Source organism: Pezoporus occidentalis, unplaced genomic scaffold, assembly GCF_034315485.1.
Source record: "Pezoporus occidentalis ecotype Australia unplaced genomic scaffold, CSIRO_AGI_Poc_V1 ctg24, whole genome shotgun sequence".
In the NCBI taxonomy this organism is placed as follows: Eukaryota; Metazoa; Chordata; class Aves; order Psittaciformes; family Psittacidae; genus Pezoporus; species Pezoporus occidentalis.
In genome coordinates, this window is record NW_026914285.1 from 9,294,930 (window position 1) to 9,319,618 (window position 24,689).

The 24,689-nt window shown below is 36.7% G+C and overlaps 1 protein-coding gene across 3 annotated transcripts in view; it reads right to left on the reverse strand.

Annotated features, from left to right (window-relative positions):
• Positions 1-24,689, reverse strand: part of HLCS (holocarboxylase synthetase) — a 118,429-nt gene that overhangs the window by 6,199 nt on the left and 87,541 nt on the right. For all 3 annotated transcript variants that reach the window (XM_062622305.1, XM_062622306.1, XM_062622307.1), the window contains 2 exons: positions 2,984-3,051; positions 1,841-2,001 (listed from right to left, as the gene is read on the reverse strand). In XM_062622305.1, the coding sequence (XP_062478289.1) occupies positions 1,841-2,001; positions 2,984-3,051 (229 nt within the window). The remainder of the gene's footprint in view (positions 1-1,840; positions 2,002-2,983; positions 3,052-24,689) is intronic.

Genomic DNA, 24,689 nt, shown 5'->3' on the forward strand with positions numbered 1-24,689 from the left:
CTTTGCCACCAAATAGAGTTGCAAGGTACTGCACAACTATCTGTGTGTCAAAGAAACAATGGGTGTCACAAAATATGCTGGAAATGGATCACATTATTATCTTTACTTACTAGAGAGAGGTCCTTTCCAACCCTAACTATTCTATGATTCTATGATTCTATGATTCTCAGAATGGGAAAGCAAAGCATTCTATTGATATAAAACCCATTTGCATTTGTAGCACTAACATCTGACAGTAAAACTTCCAACTGAGTGGTCAGATTTTTAACATGAGGAACCAGAACAAAGGCCTCAGTTGCTGCCTGTTTAGTACAGTCAACATTTGTGGCAAGCCTAAAAATGATGACTGAGACACAGGCATTTCAGTATTTTTAACAGAAATCCTGAAATGGACTTTGAGCATAGCGAACAACTTTAGTGTGCTAAAATATTATTAAGATTCTGACATGCACCCACAAAGGCATGGAAATTTGGAGAGAGAATGCAATCTCACCTATAGATTAGCCCATTGTTTGCAGCTACTGTAGTTTGCATGGCATGGGTGGTCATGCGACATAAAGAAAAGCCCTGCATTACCTAAGTCAAAAGGGAAAATTTAAGCATTGAATTCCCAATAAATCTTTGCATTTCCTTGCTTTAACATGTTTGAGTCCAGACCCTTAACACTGGTTTCACTCACTGTCTAGGGTAGATGTACTATCAAAGATATTCACTAGCTTGGTCTTCGTCAAAGTGAGCTATGTATTGTACATGTGCTATGTACAGTATATGTTTTATTGGTACACACTATTTTTATATTAATATATAGTACTTCAGTCTAAACCTCTAACCCTTTTTCTCTTGAATGGAATAAAACAAAAAATGCCACAGTATACCGGGGTAGGTGTACAGAAGCAAAATCACCTCCATTCATAAATTAACTCCTTCCTCAGTCAGACTCATATTTTATAAAACTAAATCTTGCCTTTCTATTTTTAAATGGTTAAATTATTCAGTGTAGCCAAATATTTTATATTGCAAATTTTTGCCTGAAGCATTTTGTTTTTATAGTCAAGTTATGAAGCACTCAAGTTAGAAGGTTTTAATAGAAAGGCTGACAGACTCTAAACTACAGCAAAGCTACTGGGTGCCACTATAATAAAGTTCATGTGTAAATGTGTGTAAGTCATTGATTTTCTGTAATATAGGAAACATATGCTTTAGTTAACTACTTCTGTAAAATACCAAAGTTTTATAGTTAGCAAATATTAGGAAATGGTAACATTAAAAAGGAGATATATGAGGTGATGAAGAAGACTGCTTCTTCATTTTAATACTGATGACAGGACACTTGATTCCCTCTTGAGAGCAATACTCCTAAGTTCTTGCTTTAGAAATCAGTTTTCAACCTTAAACAAGGGTAGGAAAAATCCTTTAAAAGGGATAAAGTGACCACTGAAACAGCACCAACAAAAAAAAAAAAAAGTAAAGGATTTGTCAGTTTTATCCATTTTCCCCTTCTCCTTCTTCCCAAACTCCTTCAAAATCAAAACAAATTAACTCAATTGTTCAACAAACAACACTGACATTTTCTTTACTGCAGAAGACTGAGTCTTAAGTTTCATAAGACTGAGTGAAATGAGTGCAGTATACTTAATCAGCTCAGTAAAAGACAGTATTCATCATATATATACTAGATTTCCTAAAACACATAAATAATCAAGCATGTATGAAGGCTAAGTTTACCACTATATTAGTGCTGAAAAACCATATTATGCATTCAGTCATTCTACACATAAGAGATGGTTAAAATATGATTTTAATGGAAATAGGAATTTTGAGATAAATTAGAATGACATACCTCATATCCTGGTATTGATCTAACTGACTCTACTACTGCCAAGGACACCAGGTGTTGAATAAAAGAAATTCTCTGGCCCAGGTTGGAATGTAGAGGAATGGTGATATGCAAAGTGGATAGCGCACAGCCCACAGGACTGAGCCAAACATTTCCACCACGACCTGGGAAGGGAGAGGGAAAAAATCAACTTCAACTCAAGAAAAAAATATTTATAAAAAAGGTCACTGTGTTAATCACTGTGTAGACAACTAGAAAAGTGACAGACTTAATAGTATCCATCCAAGAACCTACCAAAAGTCCTGTAATGGGGTTTCAAAACTAATGTTGAAAGAAAAATGGTTAACATGCAAACCTTCTTCCTCAAAAAACCAGCAGGTTGTTTAATGTGTATGCTGCTACTCAAATTCCTAGAATGTCCCAAATGACTGGCTTCCTGGATTTTCCTGGTATCTTGGAACGTACACATTTCAAAAAATCTTGCTTTGTTATCTGCAGAAGTGTTTGTGAAGATGCTTAGGTGTAGCCAGAAATCCATCTATAGTGTGAATCAACTTGACCCAAGCTAGTACCAAAAGCCAGGTAAACACCTTCATGTAGCTCTATGCTCCAAAGAGCTTGTTAGGCTGGGTGCTGGTTCATCTAATAAAATAAGTATTGCTTCTAAATCAGTGTGAGAACCCTCCTGGGAAAGGGACAGAACTTGTGAAAGACTGTAAAAGCCCACATGACAGTTCAGGCAAATCCTGCAGACTCCAGGAGCCTCTACCTCAGAGCAAGTCAAGACCCAGTCTTGCTCCAGTTAAGTCAAAAAGGAGTTCTGATTTGGAAGCCTGACTTGTATTACACTAAATGTAGTGACAGCAGTTTCCATGACTGGGGAGACTTTTTGGCAGAAACTTGAAGACCATTAAATCATTTCTGCAAAAGCCACCAAACATCCTGAAAATGTTTACTTTGGTCTCTACTAACTTACATTTTGAGTCTGAACCCACAGTTCAAGTGGGAAGAGAAGAGGACAACATTATTCTGTAGTTTATATTGTCAGAAATACTCACAATGTATCTTTAAGACTTGGTGACATTAAAATGTCATATCTTATATATTTAATACACATTTATTAGCACTAGAAGGAAACTTACTTACCTTTCCCTTGTGTTTGGCGAACAGCAATAGCTATTAAACCCATCTCTTCAGGCAACTCGAACATTAACCTGCCAATTAGGAAAAAAAAAGCCCCATGCTTATCAGCCGAAACACTAAGCTACATTCATGGAAATCTAGGCTTAAATATCAGGTAATATTTTATGTTAACACTGCACTACCATTTATCCATTTTCAGTTAACATTTATTCTTGACCAAAAAGCATTAGAATATTAAAAAAAGATTAACTGAACAATGATAATGTAAAACACTACTATATCTATTACGTTGGAAAAAGTTATAGCCATAGGTTATTTAAGGTGCTTTCTGATAACATACGTTTTGTATTTCTTTACATTTTCTTGAAGTGCTTATTTTTTGCGCGTCACCATCTTCAGTAAGTGACAACTAGCAATTCTAGACATTTGTTTCTACTTACAGCAAATTTTTGTTCATACTACAGAATATAAGAGCAGCAGTTTCTGATTATTTAGAAAACCAATATGGTGGCAATAAAGCAGTTTAAAAGATACACTATCCCCTGAGAACTAATTATGATTTAACTACAGTAAATAAATCTACACCTTCTGAGAACTCTAGAGAACACTGGCTTATTTTAGGCTTGTGTTCTGCTTTTAAAATAGTTTCACTTGAAAGAATACTAACTTTCCTCTGGGGATAAGTAGAAAGTGCACTTTAACACCACCAAATGAGTCAATGCTAGACTTGAAAAAAAAGAAGAAAAAAATCTACTGTGAGAACTTCATTCAAGCCACTTTAAAACAGATTTGAACCATACTGAGATCCTCTTCCACTTTCAGGAAGAGTTATTTAACAGATAAAACATATTCAAGATGTTGCTAGCAACATAAACCCAGAAAGTGATGCATAGCCTAAAAGTCTGCTTTTAACATGGCACAAATACGACATTGTTCATTCATATAAAAGCAATCTTGCCTTGCAGATAAGTGCAGTCCAAGTCTGCAAAGAGTTCAAAATTATTTCCTCTGAATTTCAGATACGTATGAAAGGTGTTTCAAGTTCTGCAATCAAGCAAGTAACCCTAGGCAGCAAGGACCAGCTGCAAGCGGAAGTGTCCCCCTGCTGCCCACAGGCACACATCTATATGCAAGCTACAGACTAAGTAACTATCCACCTCTAAGCTTCCTGGGTCAAAAAACAGGGAGTCTTGGGACTGTATTAGTAGCAAAATGTAAGAAGGATCCTTAAGGTTTCATAATATCTTTTAAAAGGCTGACTTGTTTTCATGAGGATCAGAATGGGAGGTTATTGGAGGAGCCAAGCAAATTCTGGACCACAAATGCCTTTGCTAATTAGAAATAATTGAACCTAAACTGGCAGAAGCTGTCACAGACTCCACAACGTTTTCCCACACTACTACTCCTCAATCAGCGAGATGTTGTCAAAGAGCAACAGTCAGATCTCTTTGCCAGTCCCCTTCCAGTTAACGTGAAATACAGCTCAATAAGTCTTTCCTTTGGACCCTACAGATTACACACTGATACCAGGCTCACCTATCTACTTCCAACCTTTAACATTAAAAATATACCTCCTCCTATGCTGCCACCTGACGAAAATCCTCCGCAGCTCATGAGGCTTCAGCCCTGTCTTCTGGGAACAGTGTGATTTCAGTTACAACACCAAGTTCATGGTTTTGTAACAAGAAAATCTAATTTAAATTTGGAAGTACAGTTAGAAAGAGATTACACTGGTTTTTGTTACTTCTCCATTTACAGATATGTTTTTAAATAGGTAAAAAAAAAAAAAAGTCATGTGCTGCCATGATGGGATGAAAGCAATCACAGCAGGAAAAAAAAGTTAATTATGAATCCAAAACTCAGGCTTGTAGAACAAAGAGATATGATTAACGGAACATATGAATGTAACTATTAGAGGCTTGGCAGCAGGTAACAACATATTAAATGCAGAGACGTTTAAGGGCCAGGAAGAAATTCTTTAATGGACACAACATGGGGAAGTAAATATCCAGACTGATACAGTAAGAGACACATAGATTTATTTTTACTGCTTCCTGAGATTGTGCTGGAATTACCATGAAGACTATGATGATAAAAACCCTCACACAACTGCCCCCCCTCCAACCTCCCAACTTCAGAGCTTTGTAAATTGTGTGCGCTTGTTAGTTTTTTTTCTGGGAGAAACAACTCGGATTTCCCTTACCAGAAAGAGTAACTGTACGTGCACTTTTTTATATATCGACTTCCCCTCTTTGCTTTCAACTTAATCAGCTGCAGATTTAACAATTTAATTTTTCTGCAGAGTGACTTAATCATAGTGCTCACCACATTTCCCCCACAAAATTTTTTCCTTCAAGAAATTCTCTGTTCTTTTTTGGGCTCTTTAACTAACTTGCTGTACGTATAAGTCAAAAGACCACACTAGATACGAGAGTAAGGGAACATGAAACGTCTCAAGACAAATTTCCGCATCAGGAAGAATATCAGATGGCATCTACATGACTGTAGAAGATGACAACAGAATTTCATGCAGTTTTATAAAAAAAAAAATAAATTTCTGCTTTGAACATTTTTGTGGTATTTTCCAAAACGTGAGCAAGGCATTTGTGGTATTCATGAATATTAAAGCAGCCAAAATACTGAGAGAGATTCTTGCACAGTTTTTCATACAAATGTCCTTCCTCTGCCCTGTAGTGCATACTATGAATGCTGTCAAGAGTAATAAACAATACTTAATTGTTTTATAGAAATTTCAAGTCTAAGGAGGACTCTGTCTTCATGGCTAGTCACCACAATGACTTTTCTTCCTACATGAACGTAAAATAAGAATTGAAACCACAAAAACTATGCTTGAATAATATTAAAGGCCTGACAACTATAAATTTCACTGATGTTGTGGGTTTAAGACTGAAACTCTCATTAATGCATCCTGCTGTGTTACAGTATTGCAGAGGTATTACAACAGGCAGCATTGCATTCCAGATGTTAAAATACCTGGGCACAAGAGAGTAAGTTATTAACAGATTTATCCCTTTACTTCAAGTTCCTCATCTGAAAATCTCACTCTGAAATAGCTTGTTTATAGAGTATTATAAAAGCAACATAAAAAAGCCCTTAGAATTTTTAGTCAAATAGTAAGAAATACGCCTTTTGACCAGTTTCTTGTATTATTTTGAACAAAAAGGTGCCCTGAACACTTGCTTTACCACTTCGTATCTACTGTTTCTGTCCATTATGTCCAATTTCAAAACAAGCAGTTTGCCTACTATTTCTCCTAAACTCTCTTCCATTCTCCTTCATCTCCTTTTCATACCCCTCAACTACATGATGCTATGTCTTGATTCCAAGCTCTGTGTGCTGAATGACCTCCCAGAGGGCGTGCTGGCCAAGCAGAATAGGTAGCTAAGAACTCCTTGCTAGCAGCACTGATCTGTGTCTCTCTCTCCTACTTGGTAGCCTGTATTCATAAGAACACAAATACCTAAAGGAGCTCAAAGATACTGAAGTCTTCTGTAAAACGGGCAGTAGACTCACTGAGAGCTGGGGGCTATGATCAGAGGAGAAGCCACCAAGAATGACATCACGGTGGGAGTCTGTAACATTCCACTTAATCAGAAGTAGAAGTGGAAGTAGTCGTTTTGGACAACTGCAGAGGACATCTGCAGATCACAGATGCTGATTCCTAAGGAGAGACTCCCATGTCCCAATATCTGCTAAAGGGCAAAAGAAGTGGGATGCAAACAATCCAGCCGACTTGTGGAGGATGCTAAGGACAAGCTCTTAACACAAATATCAGATAATCAGCTCGAGTGATCAACTTGATCTGCTACAAATAAGGGAGAGCTGACTGGGGAGGCAATATTCTGTGACAGCTTTGGCCGTACCAACTGTGAACAAATTCCGTTCCGGATCTTGAGAAGAATGAAAAAGGCAAGTAACACAGTGCAAACCCTGGATTTTGCAAGAGCAGAATTCAGTTTATTCAGGGACCTGATAGATGGCATCTTATGTGAGGCAGCTCTGAAGGACAAGCGAGCTGAACTGACCTCATCTTTAAGGACAGTCTCCCACAGACAAGATAGCAGTCCATCACAATACCAAGGAAAATAAGCAGATGAACAAGGACTTTGGTTTGGCTAAAAAGGGAATTCATGACTGTAGAACAAATGTTCAAAAGAGATGGAAGCAAGGAGAAATGCTACCAAAAAACAACAAAAAAAGCAGCAGAAACATTGTCCAGGCAAGCAAGGATGATGTTAGGAAAGCTGAAGCTGAACTACAGTAGAGATCAGCAAGAAACACAGCAACAAGAATGTCTGTTGCTATATGATAATAATAAACAAGGAAAATGTGGGTTTGCAACTGACTAAGGCAAAAGCACAATGGACACTTATAACACTGAGTTACTCAATGCATTCTTTACCCCAGCCTTCAACAACAAGGTCTCCCAGGCCTTTACACGTACTGACAGAGTTCAAGGAGAAGAGAAAATACCAAGAGTAGAAAAGGACTGATTTCATAAAACTCTTGTGAAATCTTAACTCACACAAGTCCATAAAAGCAGATGGGGTGCACTTGAGAGTGCTGGCTGATGGCACACCAATGCTGTCTTCTATCATTGTGGTCATGGAGATCAGGGTAAGTCCCAGATGAATGGAGAAGGGCAAATGTTTCAACCATGTTCAAGACAATCTTTCACAACACCCTTGTATCCAAGTTTGGCCACTGTGGTCTAGATGAATGCAGTACCAAATCAGTAAAAATGTGACTGGATTCTGTGCTTGAAAAGTAATGGTTTGTAATCTACCTGTAGGCTGGATACAACTGCAGTTCCTCTGGAATTTATCCTGAGATCTATCTATTACTATCTTAATTTCTCTGCCAATGACCTGTAGGAGGAGATGGAATGCATGTTAATTGATTTCATGAGTAACAGTGAACTATGAGGATAACTATGCATTGGAATAGGGTACCTGGAGAGGCTGTAAGGTATTTCTGTCCCTGTAGATTTTCGAGTTGAAAAAGCCCTGAGCAAGCTGGTCTGAATACACTGCTAATCCTGCTTGAAAGGAGAAGCTTGGACTACAGACGTTGGGGTATACCTTCCAATCTGAGTGATTCTTTGACTCCAGGAAATTTAAGAAACTTGGAATTTTTGGTGTTCCTAGCTGTCCTGTAAATTCAGTTGAGATCAGTCAGAAACTAGCCATGAGCTACTAACTACTAAATTAGCAATTTAGCTCAAAGGTTGCTCACTGGAATCCCATTCTCTATCCCAAGTAAGATCCTAGGCTAAAGTAATTTTCATACTCTTGTATGGACTAAATATTTAATTTTATCCACCTTCTACTTTCCATTCAGTATTTTATACACAACCAGTTGCAATATGCAAGTTTGACTCCCACAGCTGAGACATGTAGAACAACACCTAAACTGTTAATCCTACTGAGGCTTATTTAAATGGTAGGAATCTTACTGCTCTGCACTGTTATAACTTTGCCTATATCCAGCAGGTAAAATATGTGCCAGAATACGCTATTACATGAATGTGCTCTTCTGTTCTATTACAAAAATTCATAGCTTCTTTCACTTTATAGTGGGTTTCCTTTTAGCAATGTTAGTACAGAAAGGACCATTTAGTGTCAAATTCTGTCAGAATTCCTTAGATATATTAAAGTCCTATATCAGGGAAAAGAAGGATGAAGGATGTTCTGGTTTCACCTGTAATTTTTTTTCATTCCTAGTAGCTGGTGCAGAGCTGTGTTTTGGCTTCAGTCTGAGAACACTGTTGATAACACACCGATGTTTTAGTTGTTGCTGTGTAGCACTTATCCTGATCAAGAACTTTTCAGTCTCTCATGCTCTGCCAGTGAGGAGGGGCACAAGAAGTTGTGATCGAGAAGAGACAGGACACCTGACCCAAACTAGCCAAAGGGGTATTCCATACCACTGCACATCATCCCCAGTGTATAAACTGGGTGGAGTCAGCCAGAAGGGCAGACTGTTACTCAGGTCGGGCTGGATATTTGTCAGTGTGTGGTGAGTAATTGCATTGTGCATCATTTGGGTTTATTGGTTTTTCCTTTCCCCTTTTAGTTTTATGTTTTCTCCCCTTGCTATTTCCCTTATCATTATTATTATTATTATATTGTAATTCAGTTATTAAACTGTTATCTCAACCCATGCAGTTTACATTTTTTTGATTCTCCTCCCTATCCCAACCAGAGGTGGGGGGGAAAGGGAGAAGTGAGCAAGCGGCTGTGTGGTGCTGAGTTACCAGCTGGGCTTAAATCATGACAAAGTGCTACAGTGTCCCAGACCTGTGGAAAACTAACAAAGTTCTGGAACTCTGGATTTCTAGTTTCTTGTACCTTGCTTCAATAAATACTACAAAAAGATTGTCCTATACCAGTCATGACATTTTCAGCAAGGAATAATCTATTGATAATAGGAATAACATAGGTAGCAACTTACATATACTTCCATTAGTTGGTTAGCCTTTGAGAGCAGTGCACTATGAACAGTATTGCTTCAACTGAACTCCAATACATAGGAAGACTGTAAGCACAGCAAAGCCATAGCAGTTACTTTTCAGCTGGATCAATGCTGTAATCTGGCTCAACATAAATGAACACTGCTGTTGGCAAAAGGGAAGCAACAGTAAAAGAGGCCAGAGGATAGAAGGGAAGACTAAACCACCTCTTTCTTACCACCCACGTACTTGATTTAAATTACTGTATTATGGCCTCAGAATAGTGCATGCTTGTCAATTGCTTGTCAATTGCTTTGAGAATCTGGCATGTTGAACAGACAGGGTAAAACTCTACCATTAAATGCTCATTTTTAATGCTCACTGCATTTTTCAGCTGGTAATTTTCTTGTCTTTCTATTTTTATACCAGGTATTTTATAATTAGTCCTTTGTATATGTTTATAGGCTTTTCCTCTTAAAAAAAAAAAAAAAAAAAAGAAAAAGAGAATTTTAAAACACAGTACCATACAGCCAAAGGTGTCAGGAAAAATACCCAAATAAGAAAGGACTCCAAAAAATTGGTTTGCCAACAAAATGCCAGTAAAATTTGAAACCTGGGTTCAGACACACTGGTAATGTTCCAAAACTGAAAACTTAAAGAACTTCTTTATTCAGTAAATCGCCTTCTCTGTGAATAACATCAAGACCACAAACTTATAGTAAAAGAGGGAGTTTCCAAGGGAGATGTGAGGAGAGTTTAGAAGTTTAAGTTGTTTCAATTTTTTTAATTTGAAAAGCAAAAACCTCTACTGTTTTGAAGAATTTATTTATTTTTTTTCCTATAGTAAGCCATCTTTTAAATTCATTGCCTTTATTTGAAAAGGCTACCTGAAGCATACTGAAAAGTTAACATAGGACAAATGGAAATAAAAAAGATTTCATTAAAAAGTAAACTCCAATGCCAAGATTTAAGAAGCAGAATGGTTACTGGAATGCAGCGAAACATATTTATCAAAACATGTTAGAATAGAATCTTCAGAGCGGAATAAAAAGATAAAGCATATTGATCAAAACCAGATCTAACCACTTTTGTCCAAAGCAAGGCACAATACAGATGTTATAAAAATTTTAAAACAGAGATCAATGCAGCCTGTAGTGATGTCGCTTTTAACAGCAATTTCATCACACTTCATTAGATACACAAACTTGGGAAGTGGGCCTGTGTGAAACTCATGAGGTTCAAGAAAGCCAAGTGTAAGGTTCTGCACCTAGGCTGGGGCAAACCCCAGTATTGATACAGGCTGGAAGATGACAGGATTGAGAGCAGTCCTGTGAATAAGGACTTGGGGGTACTAGTGGATGAAAAGCTGGATGTGAGCTGGCAGTGTGCTCTCACAGCCCAGAAAGCCAACTGTATCATGGGCTACATCAAAAGAAATGTGACCAGCAGGCCAAGTAAGGTGATTTTACTCCTCTACTCCACCCTTGTGAGACTCTACTTGGAGTACTGCCTTCAGCTCTGGGGCGCCCAACATAAGAAGGATGTGGATCTGTTGGAGCAGGTCCGCAGAAGAGCCACAAAAATGACCAGAAGGACGTAACACCTCTCCTGTGGGGACAGGCTGAGAGAGTTGGGATTGTTCAGCTTGGAGAAGAGAAGGCTCAGGTGAGACCTTATAGCAGCCTTCCAGTACTTAAAGGAGGTTATAAGAAAGATGGGAACAAACTTTTTAGCGGGGTCTGTTGCAATAGGACAAGAAGTAAGGTTTTGAACTAAAAGAGAGTAGATTTAGACTAGTTATAAGGAAGACATGTCTTGCAACAAGGATGGTAAAGCATTGGATCAGGTTGCTCAGACATCTGTTGCTCAGAACATCCCTGGAAATGTTCAAGGCCAGGATGGATGGGGCTCTTGAGCAACCGGATCTAGTTGAAGATGTCCCTCCTTGTTGCAGGAGAGGGTGGACTAGATGATCTTCAGAGCTCCCCCCAAACTCAAACCATAAAACTAAAAAGGGAAAGGAAAACCCAATAAACATAAGTGATGCACAATGCAATTGCTTACCACCTGCTCACCAATACCCAGCCCAACTCAAGAAGCAGTCTGCCATTCCAGGTAACTCCCCCCAGTTTATATACTGGCCATGATGTGCAGTGGTATGGAATATCCCTTTGGCTAGTTTGGGTCAGGTGTCCTGTCTCTGCTCCCTCCCAGCTTCTTGTGTCCCTCCTCACTGGTAGAGCATGAGACTGAAAAGTACTATTGAAAGTTTCATCAAAACCAGTCATACTTAAAATCACAAATAATTTATAGGTAAGAGAATACTGTAAAACCTTTGAATTGTCTTCTCTGATTTGCTTTTCTTTCATTTTATCCCTGCAACATATATTGTGCTCAAAATTTAGGATGCAGTACAGTTTTAGCTTTCCTAATCCACTGCTAACTGAAAAATATTTTTTCTCCTCTTTCTAATGGTACACTCCATAGTTTTCCTACACTAAAAAAAGAGGTAGCATATTTTTCCATTGTTTGATTTCTTGTGGTCTATAGATTAGATTTTACCTTTGAGGGACCTCTTGGTTTGTTAAACATTCTTTCTGTAAAATATTTTTAATGTGAGAAAGAATTAGCTAAAATTTCATGCAAATTTCTTCATTACCACTGGTGGCCAAAATCATCTAAGTCTCAATTTAAAAATGTTCATTTGCCTTTCCACTGTGTAGTTTAAACACACACACACACAGGACTTCTTGTAAGTTCTGAACACTTGTTCGTTTTCTTATTTTTATGACATGGGTTCACTGTACCATATATGTTATGAGTGTCATCGTGAAGATGGCAATTTGACATGTTACTCGTCATCAATTACAACTGCATAATTTTGCCCAGGTGTTACAACTATTGTAAATCAATGCTGGGTTCACAGACTGGCAGGTAAAGTACAATTCTTTTACTTGCATGCCTTTTTTTCCAGTAAGCACTCCAAAATACAAAATCTTTGAAGAAAATATTACTAACGTGTTTTTGCTGTGCAAAAGCAACCAAAAGCACTGTATTCTTTCTATATCAGTATGCCCAGAATTTAATTGCAAAACTCCCACAGACAAAATGTCAGTATTTTTCTACTTTACCATTAAAAAAACTAGATGTGTTGCACCTAGAAATTTCTTAAGTATGATGTAAGAGATTAATACAAAATGATAAATTCAATGCAAGCCGGGGAAAAAAAGGTATTTTTTTTCTTAAAGAAAAAATGTTCCAGTGAGAGACATTTTTAAAAGTTCTTGGAAAGTGGCAGTTTAGCTCTACTGTTTTAGTTATTGTTTGAAATACACTGTTTAGCAAATGAAGTTTAGAATATTATGTTTAAAAAAGCATTATAAGACCCAATCAGATGTTTTTCTTATACATTTTTTTTTTCATAGAAAATATAGATTCAGAAAAGACACTATTCTCTAAGAGAAGGAGGAATTAATTTGCCTGATAAAAAGGCATTTTTCCTTTAAAATACTTAACGCTTTATGGGGGCATTTTCAGCCTAGTCAAAAGTATAAGTTGCTTCAACTGTATGGAAATACTAAAGTTGTGAATGATTTAAGCCTTGAAACACGTCTACCCATGGCAACATTACCAGGCTTCCATATGCCTCAGTTTCCCCCTGAAGTGTCAGGTTTTACTAAGTAGCTACATTTACCATCCTATTTGGTGTTCCTCTTTGTTAAGCTATGCAATGCTCCACAGGGAAGGTACTTTTGGATGAGGAGTCTGGCTACCAGCCAGAGTAGCAACATGGGCTATCCTAACTAGAACCTTCATAAGGGATAAAAGATATATGCACTTCAAATTCATTGTTGAGCTGACTTGAAATGAAGCACTGAGCTGGGTTATAAATCCTGAACATTACACTTCAACATCCCTAAATAGAATATCCCAGCAATTGCTTGTTCTCTGTGCGAAGAAAGAACTCACGACACTGTTTTTTTTTCTGATTCCAAGTTGCAGATCATGTTAAAGATAGTAATTCAGAAAAATTATTGCTTTTTTTTTTATGGTGAATGAAAAAGGGCAATAAACACAATAGTTGAACTCAGTTGGCTCTATATTCATGTGTCTAATGATTAACACACAAAAATGCTCTCATCAAGTACCAGAGTCTTATACTAGCTCTTCCCTCACAGTGCCAACAGAAACCACAAGATTTCTAAATTCAGTATTAAAGCATACAGCACTTTTCTCATGCAAGAGCCAACATCCAAAACCATATAAATAAAGAACAGAAAAGTTCTGTTGTTAAATATTTTTAAAACCCCTACTATTACACTGTGCCAACTTGAAGGCAGACTCCAATAGTTAATTTCATGGGTGATTAAGAATGAATTTCAAAATAAGGAAGTTACTTTATGCTGGCCACAGTATCCTCTGTAGACTTCAGAAACAGTCATCATAACGTAGATTTTAACCACAGACTCAAAACAAATGTAGCTGATATTCATGTCCTGAAACAGTGGATTCTGTTTGTCAGGGTGGGCAGGAAAAAACCCGAAGATCGCCATGTAGCCTTTTTACTGTATATTCTTCAAATGCAAGAAAAGCAGCAACTTCCTGCTTCTGTAAAGTTCACAGGAATGCCCAGTTTAAGACAATAAAATATGTATAAATACCTTACCATGAGAAGTGGATGGATGGGTAAAGCACTGAGCTGAAAAGAGACAACATTCAAGTGGGGAGGACAGCACAACCATCCTGAATCATGTGTCTGGATCATGCCTACTTGCTTAAGCAGTAGCTTGTAGAAGCCATATAGGTCCCCAGGTAAATCTATACTTGGATCTTGGTATCTTGCCACTTTCCTGAGCAATGGCATTTGCACATATTGGACAATGAAGTCTGAATATACCAAATATTGCCAAAGAAAAAATGCCTTTCATTCTGGCATTACCTTAGTAATCTCAGGGATCACTTGCCAACAAATGTGACATGTCCAATTCTAACTGTATATCACTATAAACGGCATTTCAACTTTCTTGTATGAAAAACAAAGGAAACTGACAGCTCATCCCCTGTCATTTCTCGCTCTCCTCCACCTCTGTTTCAGCATTACTCTGTTACAGTATCTCAACAGCCAGAATCTGGTCACAAGTCCTGCTGTCCATTACTAGCTCTCAGGGGATGTGCTTGACGACATGCCATTCTTGCATTTGCTCGCCAGATAGGTAATCAGTACTCATAAAGTAATAGTTGAAATCTGTCATAAATAATTTCTGAACCTCCTGACAGACCTCTGGGTCCTCCTTCAGCTGTGTGTGTGTGTTCTTTAGCTGTAAAGTGAAAGCAAAATACAGGCGTAGAAAAGAAACTTTCTCATTCAGCTTTACTGATGCATTTCTACAAAACAGGTGTTCAGTAGACCCTGCAACTTGAATTGAGTTGTACTAAAGCTTAGCCAGATGTGAGGCTTCAGTAGAGGTGTTCTGGCTAGTAGGTGAATGAGCAAAACCACTCTATTGCATGCAACAGAAGCAAGCATCAAAGAAAAGGAGGAAGACTTGGAGGATTAGTTATACGCTACTATGACTCTTAGCAGTACTTAACACTACTCAAGCTGAAATTGTGTGCAGACATGGTGGTATTTTATTTTAAATGAAACTGTGAGGTCTTATGCAAGGTTAGGGTGCTCTGCAGTAAATTCCTTTGGCTCTGGAGATGGAGAAAAATCAGCTGGGAAGAATGTTTTAAATGGAAAACATCAGCACACATATATATGGTACTATGCAAAACCACTCAGAAATAGTCAGAAATTAATAAAATAAATAAATATGTAGAACGAAAAAGATCAGTAGTTTACACATTTATGCAAAGTAAAAATCCACCCCATCAGCAGAAGGCTAGCTCCTTGTACCCAGATTTATAATCATATCAAAATGAGCCACAGCTGCACAGAAGTAAACTGAAACCCTACTCTAACAACAGGCCAATGCTGACAGCTACAGTGTAAATCTAAGATACAATTTTACACCACAGTCACAGAGGATTGGAAGTAACCTCAAGTGCTATCTAAGTCTTTATTCCTTCCTTTTCCATGTTTGGTAGAACTTTCTCCACACTATTCAAAAAAACTCACAATGATGGAGAAGCAACAGCTTGTTCAAGCAAACTACCTTTCTTCAGCAATTTTAAAGAAAAAAATACTACATCTGCATTTTTGCATTAAAATGTTGCCCCGCATCCACTGAAAAGGGAGAAATGCTTATTCATTTTCTCCATGTAAGGAGCTAATGACTTGATTAAAGGATTCTTTATATCAGCCTTGTATTCTTCTGATGAAAGAAACATAGCTCTTTTATATCCCATTCTCCCCATCTAAGGAGTCATATTTCCTAAACTCTGAACCAATTTCTCTGCTTTGTACTCCGCTCAGCAAATCCACACCTTTTGAAGAACGATGCTGAAAACGACCAATAACTCCAGCTAAGCACTCCCAGCATTGAGTAGAACTGGAAGGATTACTGTCTACATTTTACATGTAGCACATTTTTAAGCACTTTTATATGAATGTCAGTCTCAGTCCTCATCTCCTTTGTTACAACAGCAAATTTGTTTTTTAACCTATATTCAATTGCTGACTCAAACTTCCAGAACCTCCCTTGAAAACTGATACCCAACCACCCTATCTTCATTTAATGATTTGCATTTGATTATTACTCTATGCCACACTTACCCATAAATAGCTGTATCCTAAAACAAGATCCAATGGGTCATAACCTGCTTTAGAGTTGGAAACTCTTTGGTAATGTACACTCAACATGGGTCTCAGTTTTAAGAAGTGTGTTTAAACACTTCAGCTGTGATACTAAGGATTTAAGCATCTAAAAGGAGAAAGATCACTGAAGAAAACATTATCACCTTTCACTTTCTCCACTGATAGAATTTTAACAAGAAACTCTTCACAGAATTAATAAAGTTTCAGTTGTAAATGTTATGTGTTTGCAGTTGTCTGTCTCCTCCACCTTTCACGATGGATTTAGTGTTGAATATAACTGAGAAAATAAGGTGAGGAAATATTTTTCCTTTCAGCTGGTTTTCTTTTTTTTTTTTAAACAAAACAAAAAAAAGACTTTTTCAACAAGTACTCCACAAATAATTTTGACTTTTCAACCATGGACATAAGACTAACAACAGAATACTGTATTCCTATCCATCCAGGATAAACCTGCAAAATTCATCTTTGTATCGGCCTTATATTCTTCTGTAGGACAATTTCTCTATTGCAGCAAATATGAGCTTCTTGCTTTTGAGACCCTTTTCACTATAATTATATCTAACATCCCATAGTCATCCTGTCCCTGTAGGTCTTTTTCTCATTCACAATTTGCAAGCTCTGGGTCAGGAACCATCATTTTATGTTTGCGTAACTTTTAGCCTCTGAGCCTTCACTTGGGTGGCTCGAATGATTCAACAAACAAAATTCAAATGGGGCCAGAATTTACATACTGTAGGTTGACAAGGTCAAGTACAGATAAAACACAAGACTTACTTAGACAGCAGTGGCACATCTTTTATCTTACCAGACCATCCATGACAGGGAACTGATTCTTTCTCACATACAACATTCACGCTAGTATTAGCAGAACAAAGAACTGACTTTTGAAACAGAAAATGAATTGACTATCACCCAATATATGGGTTCTTATCATGAGCGTATTCGGATCATAAACACACAGATTGTCTGGAATTCTAGGGGTATTTCTTTTGTAGAGAGAGTAAACTGTTTCAGGTATTGAGTTGCAGAAGTGTTACACTAATTCCACGGCTATACATCAGAATGCAGGCAGAGCCTGAAGTTTACTAACAGGCAAGATATATGCTAAACGCTCAGCATGGGCAGAGCACTTTTACACATCAGATACTGCTATGCAGTAAGAAATGGAACATTCATTCCAAAATCAGATGCAGACATGATCAAAAAGACCTCTGTCAATATGCAGGGCAGAACCTAATTCTCTGATGGAGTTTTTTGTTGTACAGATCCTGAAAGCTGAGACATGCAGCAATGCAAGCCAAAGACGACAAAAGGGGTGTAACTCTCAATTTGAAATCAGGAGGCACATATTTACAGTGTGACACTACCTGGAAATTCTCAGTGGTTTAGCAACAACAGAAGATGAAAAGACTATTTTTAATGTTCCAAAACCTTTGCATCTAATGCAGCAACTGAAGGTTGGACTATCCATTTTAAAAAGCTACTATAAAAACTGTTAATAGTAAAAAAATTCTTCTCTCAAGTTACATATTTCAAGCAATAAAACTTTTATTAGCTATTCTAATATCAGATAAAGTAAAGTGGCTTCCAAAAATCACTAAACACAGCATCAAGTTCTCAATTTTAAATGCTTTTTTAAAATCTGTCAAGAAAATTTCCTGGAAGTTAAGATAAAATACATCTTTGATTATTTATCACACTCTATCCCTCCTCTGACATAAACATTTATTTATGTTATTGAAGAGTTTCTATAACTTAATTTCCTTGTATTCATTAGCTTTTAGGATACTTCACAAAGAAAAGATGACTGAATTTGAGAAAGAAGACCATAAAATATAGAACATGACAGCAGAAGAATGCTCTATTTTTCTGTCCATTAAGCAAAACTCACTATAATTTAAGCAGTTCTTCTCAGGTGGAACAGACAAGTCCAAACAATGCCTGTAAGATCCTATTAGGTGCACCTAAACATGAAAAATTAACTCATTCTAGCAACTGAAAGAAAGAGTTTGCAGTCAAAATTAAGTTACCCCCTCAGTTCCCCTTCTGTTGGCAGTGCACATGCTCATCAGTAAAATCCCATGGGCCTTTTCTAGTGAAATTTCTTTTTACCAATCCAGCAAATTGAAAGAATTAATACATAATTACAGATGTGCCTTCCCAAACAATGCAAAGTTATTTGCATGGCTGACTGACATCTCTGAACTGTATGTTGATGGTTTTGGTTGTCTTGCAACTCAGTGAAAACATTATCTGCAAGGCAGTTTGCCATGAGGCCTCATGAAATGCAGCTGTTTGCATGGCTGCCTTTTTCCCAGACGAACTGGGATTAAGTTTCTATTGCCACAAAAGCTCTGTAGTCCTGATGAGCATTTTTCTACCCTAGTGTTAGGGGCGTGTATTGGGCTATCATATGAGGATGGCATGGGCATCACAGAGTTCACTTTAGACATCACTTAATCAGAGAAAATTATACGTACATATTTATGTATATACATACATAATCACAGAAAAGAAACAAGAAGCTGAGTAGGATAAACTCATCAGTATCAGTCTACACTTGATAAGAAAAACTTTGTCAATCAAAGTGGAGGGGAAATAACACTGACATTTTGATCAAAGTCCCCCTCTTCTACCAGTTTTGAATATACAAGATTTCATGCAAGGAATGGATTAAACGTTGGTTTCAACCTACTATTATTAGACAAAATCAATTTGATTTGTCTAGACGTCACTACTTGCTATTCAATCCTACCTTGACAGTATGGGATCTTCCCATAAACAATTTTTCATGCATGCCTTTGGAGGGTCCAAAGTAAAATCATAATTTTTGTGGTTCTGTTTCCCCATGTTAGTATGCACTTAATCACTATTTATCTACAGTGTTTCTAAGAGATCTTGGAAAGCTAAATGATAACTATTGGTGAAACATTTCAAAACCCACAGAGGGATGATGGGATAAAAGCACAAAAAGCATAGCAGCAGCGTTTCTGAAAAATGATACAGTTGGTGACTTAGATACATAGGCCACTACTGGTCTACTACTCTGTTACTGTTCTGCATGAGTAATGTTATGAAGAGTTTTGTGTGTTTACCAAAGTACCTCATATGAAGCAATTTGAAGGACATGCCTTGTTCAGGTTCTGAATTTCTAACTTTGCAGACAGTGAAGGCTTGTGTGCACTGTTTCCAATCCCATGGGTGACACAGATCAATAACATGTACTTCTAAAAATCAGAGACAATAGCACAACAGTCTAAGATTGAGCTGTAACTATGGTGTTTATCACATACCCCATGGCTGGGGATTAAAGCCCTTAACAAATCAAACAGTGGATGTGCAAATGACTGCAAAATTATTATAGGAAAAGGTTTTATGTAAAACATTTTATTCTCCCATAACCACATGCATCATGTGCCAGAAATATGACATTATTGCATGCATTCAAATATGCTGTGCCTTTGCTTTAGAATACAATGAGTACAGTACTCCTGGAGATGGGGTCTACACAATATCCAAATCTCATATCCATGCAGTAGAGATCCAAGATTGAATACAGTAAAACAACTTAAGCTACACTACACATTAAACGATATACAAGCACAAAAGAAACTATTGACTTTGTCAGGCCTTCCCACCTTTACAAGCATTTTCTCTTTGGTAGCTAATCAAATGTTCAATCATTTTCTTCAAGCTGAAAAAACAGTGAACTTTCATGACACTTCTTCTTTTCTAAAATACACATTTGACACTCATCAAATCAAGTCTGAAAGAATTATTTTGACTTCTTCTGCTTGTAATGACGCAAATGAGATCAAATACATCTGTAACCACCGAAGATATTTCAAATGCATTCCAAGACACACAACCCAGTCCCAATACACTGATGCAAAAAACATGTACAGCCACTGTAAAAAATGCTTAAATCTCACTCCAGCCTGTGAAATTACAGACGAAATTGAACAGAGGTTCATCTCTGTGCAGAGCTGTAAGATGCTTTAGGTCTTGAAGTTTTAATTATTTGTGAATCATGGGCATATTATAGTGCAAGTATTCTTTGAAGTAATTATTGTTAACTTCATTGCAATACACAGAATATTCTGTTTTCATTCTATGAAATACTTTATGCATGGTATTACAGTACAGAAATACAAGATCCCCGGCTAACTGCCAGCTGTGCAATTACTTTCTGCCTATCTAAAATTCCAGTGCAATTGCATTTAGCGATGGCAATGGGCATGATCCATCCTAAATGGTTGCCTGCCTCCACTTCTGCTTAAGGAATATCCTCCTTAATTTTAAAAATATAGGTATCTCACTTTATTTGACAGAAAAAAAATTGAGAAATTTGCACATTCAACACCTTTTTAAAGGTACAAAAACTAAGAAACAAAGCTCAATGGGAAACATCATACTTCTACTCATTGTATGAAATCACCTCAGCAACAACACACGTCAGCTGTTTGTCAGCAAAGCACAATGTAACCTTCCTTTTCCCAGCAAGGAATTTGGAAAATATTTTTCATCTGAAAACTGCAAGAGAAGTTCAGACTGAAAGTAATTACCCCTCTAAATGATGAAGGAGACTTCATTTTGTCACTTATTATACAGTAAAACTGGTCTCTGTTTCAAAGACACTACAGTTTAAAAACAAGATGAGAAGACAAAACAAAAATAAGATGATAGGCAAAAAAACGGGCAAAGATTAACTTTTTTCTGAAAGACTTTAAGGATAGAAGAGACTTCTCAAGACCTTGAAAGGAAAAACTGGTCAAAACCTCAACATCAAGTTCAATATGAATAGTCAAAAAATTACTTGCACATTTAGGCTCATGAAATGAACTTTAAAAATATATGTTTTTCCTTTTTCTGATATACTGATTGACCCATACAACATTTACCATAATAAAGAAAACTATACTGCCTCAGGCATTGATATGCTCTTTTTCTTGCTGCCTTCCACTGAATCTAGGCTTCAGTTTGTGGGCTGGACATCTGAAATCCAGTCTTTCAGATGTCCTAATCTAACTTCAATTATAAAACGAGAACAAACAAAGAGCATGTAATTATTATGTAGTTGCATTAGGTTAAAAGTAGGACTTTAAATTTCAAGGTTTACAGATTTTCTTAGTTCAGCAGTAAAACTGCTTATTTTCAGTTCCACCTACATATTCCCATCCTTATCTTTCAGAATTTGAACTTAAAAAACATACAATTAGATAAAATGGCAACTGGTAGGGAAAAACAAATTCCAGAAGATAACAACTGGCACCCTACAAAATAACAAGCTGGCTTAACAAAGAGCACTCATGCTTTTCAGGAAAACAGCAGACATTCCTATCTCAATTCTTACTCAGCACATACACTGTATTCTTCTGAGCTGTACAAAGCTGTCAGAACAATGTACACAATGTATCTTGATCAACATCCATGTACAAAACCATTAACGCAATATCTTCACTGTAAGACTTCCAACATGCTTTTCCTCTATGAAAATTGATGGAGCCTTTTTTTCATCATACAGAATTATGTGAATGCAAGAGTTCTAACAGCAAGCCACCATTTGTAATAAGACACTTCCTTCAATAGTGACGGCAGACACACAGTTATTTGTTTCTATTTTAAGAGCACAGGCACCTGCAAACTGTGCTGAAAAACATACTGAATAACCTGTCCTGGCATGATTCTGATCTACTTAATCTCACAAATCATTACAAGGTAAAAAGAAAAAGCCTTACTCTCCAGGGTCAATCCTACGTACAAAATTAAAAATGAAAGGTTGCATTTATTAACATTTACATAATATTATTTTATAGAAATCATCCTTGCTTTTAGTGACATTGAAGGTCCTGTTTTCAAATGATATATATTAGATTAAAAAGACTACAAAATGCTACATACACTTAAATTCTACTTCATTTATACATCTTCAGTACGAGAAGCCTCTTTGGGCCAGCTTTTTCCCCCCAAAGCAAAGATCTCATAAAAGGGACTTATGACAACAACCTGTCCCTTTCCTTCCTCAAAAGACTCTTTTGTTCATATTATAATTTTATTTCATTCTGAATGTAACCAACTTTTTAAAAAGTTATTTCTGATACACTTAAGACTATTACACATACAGTTATCGGCACTGGTTCTTTTAATCTAAACTACTTATAAAGAAGTTGGATGATCACTGTCCTAAAACTCCAAGGCTCTACAAACACTAAAAAAAAACAAAACAAACCCACCAAAAAAGTGATCCTACAAGTGTAACAAACAGTCCTTTTTATTTCACCTGTGCATAACACTGCTAAATTGTAACACATATTATAGAGTACAGTATATGCATCAATCTCAGGAGTTAATCTAGGAGAGCAATCAAGCAATGCAAGCACAGAAACCTTTTCTTACACAGGCAGAAAACAGCTGTCAGACAGCTATAGTTTTGTAAGGTAACTATTTTAGCAACAGTGAATATTTATGTGTTCTGAGACTTGGTAACATCAAAACAGCAACACCAGAGAAATTACTTAGCTCATCTCAGCCCAGGTACTCATTTTGGCCCTAAATGTTACTGTAAACAGTAACTATTTATACCTTCAAATCAAAGAGTCTTCTCAGCACAAGAGACTTCCCAATCCCCCCCCCAATTTTTTCTCATTGTGTGTGTGTACGCATATACCCTTATATATGCATATATAGTTATTTCCAAATATAAAAATATAAAGGATGCATGAATTTTGAACTATGTATTAAATAAGAATTCCATATTTTCAGCTCGTTCTTCTCATAGAGTAATACATGTCCTTGGTATTAATTGTCTTAAATTCCCATCATTGTTAAGGCACAAAATATAAAGTTAATTTACTGACGTTTCATTTATTAGTTCCTTCACATCCTACTGAGGTTAAATTTTCACTAAAATCGTTCCTATCTTTAAATAAATTGTGCTATCATGTCTTGCAAATATTTTTCTCGTTTTAATAAGTTACTTCAACAATTATCTTAATAACTTAAAATAGAGAATTTTAAGAAATAAAGAAATATTGCTATTCTTTGGGGAAAAAAAAAATAAAATCTCTACACTATTAAGCCTGTTCCTTATAAAACTAAGCTTCAAGTAGTTAGTTTCTTTTAGCTCTGTGGTTCACAGCATCTTCCTGTGATACAACAAATGAAAAGTTTCTGGGATCTATTCTTTACCTATTTAGAATTCCTTGTATATTTCAAACAAAAAGAAAGGTTGAAATAAGTGTAGAACTGAAATGTCTTACACAAACTTACTGACAACTTTCTGCACACCTATTGAAACAGTAGTTACAGTTTCAGTTTCCTCCATCCCCTGATTTTCCTGTTAATCGTCTACATCTGCAACTTTAATCCCTGCTGAACAGTCCCTTAACTATCCAACTCTTGCAACTGACTGAAATTGTACTATTACAGTAGTAAGATACTTTTCAATGTAAGCAGGATAATGAGATCTTTTAATGAAAAAAAAATGACACTCTTTCACTTTAAGATGGGGGCCCAGCTTTTTATTTCCCTTTTTAATTGGTAATGAGCATATAAGCATCTTTATATGTCAATTTTCAGGTTTTGAACACTAAGATGGAAAAGAATTGAAAGCATAAAAATGCTGCCTTTTCCTCCTGCAGTATTAACCAAAATCCTGCCACTGGGAGAGGATCATCAACTGAAATAATCAATATAAACCAAAAGATGTGGATCCTTAGGTTCTAGCTCAGGTGTAACTTCATTTGTTTGTTTGGTTTATTTGTTTGCTTGCCTGTATTATTTGTTTTTATTTAAACTACTGATCACCACTGAAAAGGGCAAACAAGCAGTTTCATTGCTTCAAGTGGCAAGTTTTCTTGAAACTTTACCATTACTGATATTCTGGCATCTGCTGCATTTTGCTTTCAAAAATTTTGTCTGCTTAGTGGACCTCTTTACTTGGAGTTGCTCATACAGCAATAAACTATTTACTTTTAGCTCCTTGTTCATGTGCTATTTATACTCATTCTACAAAATACTTCCCTACATCTGTAGACATCTAGCACTCATAATTTATGTACAATAATTAGCAACTCAAGAATTTGACTTTTAGAGGAATTCATCAGCAAGCACTTTACATCCTGTGCTCTACATTACAGCTGAAGGCCACCAAGGCAGCCACCCCACTCTCAAAAACTTCCCTCCAATAACTCTGACATGCGTTCTACATCATTAGTTGTTAAGCAAACGTCACAAGATCTGCTGATGAGAACAAAGAATGCATTGCAAAGCATCACTGGCCTCCACTTTTACTTTTAAAGACTAGCAAATCTTCCATGAAATACCCAGAGTCCAAGGCAATCCCTCCCAGATCAGAATCAAGCCACAGAAAGTCTATGAACTTTCATATTTGTCAGTACTAGGATGAAAAATATCTTTCCCTCAAAAATCACAGAGCATTCTACACAGAAGAAGAAATTGCTGCATCTCTCAAAAAA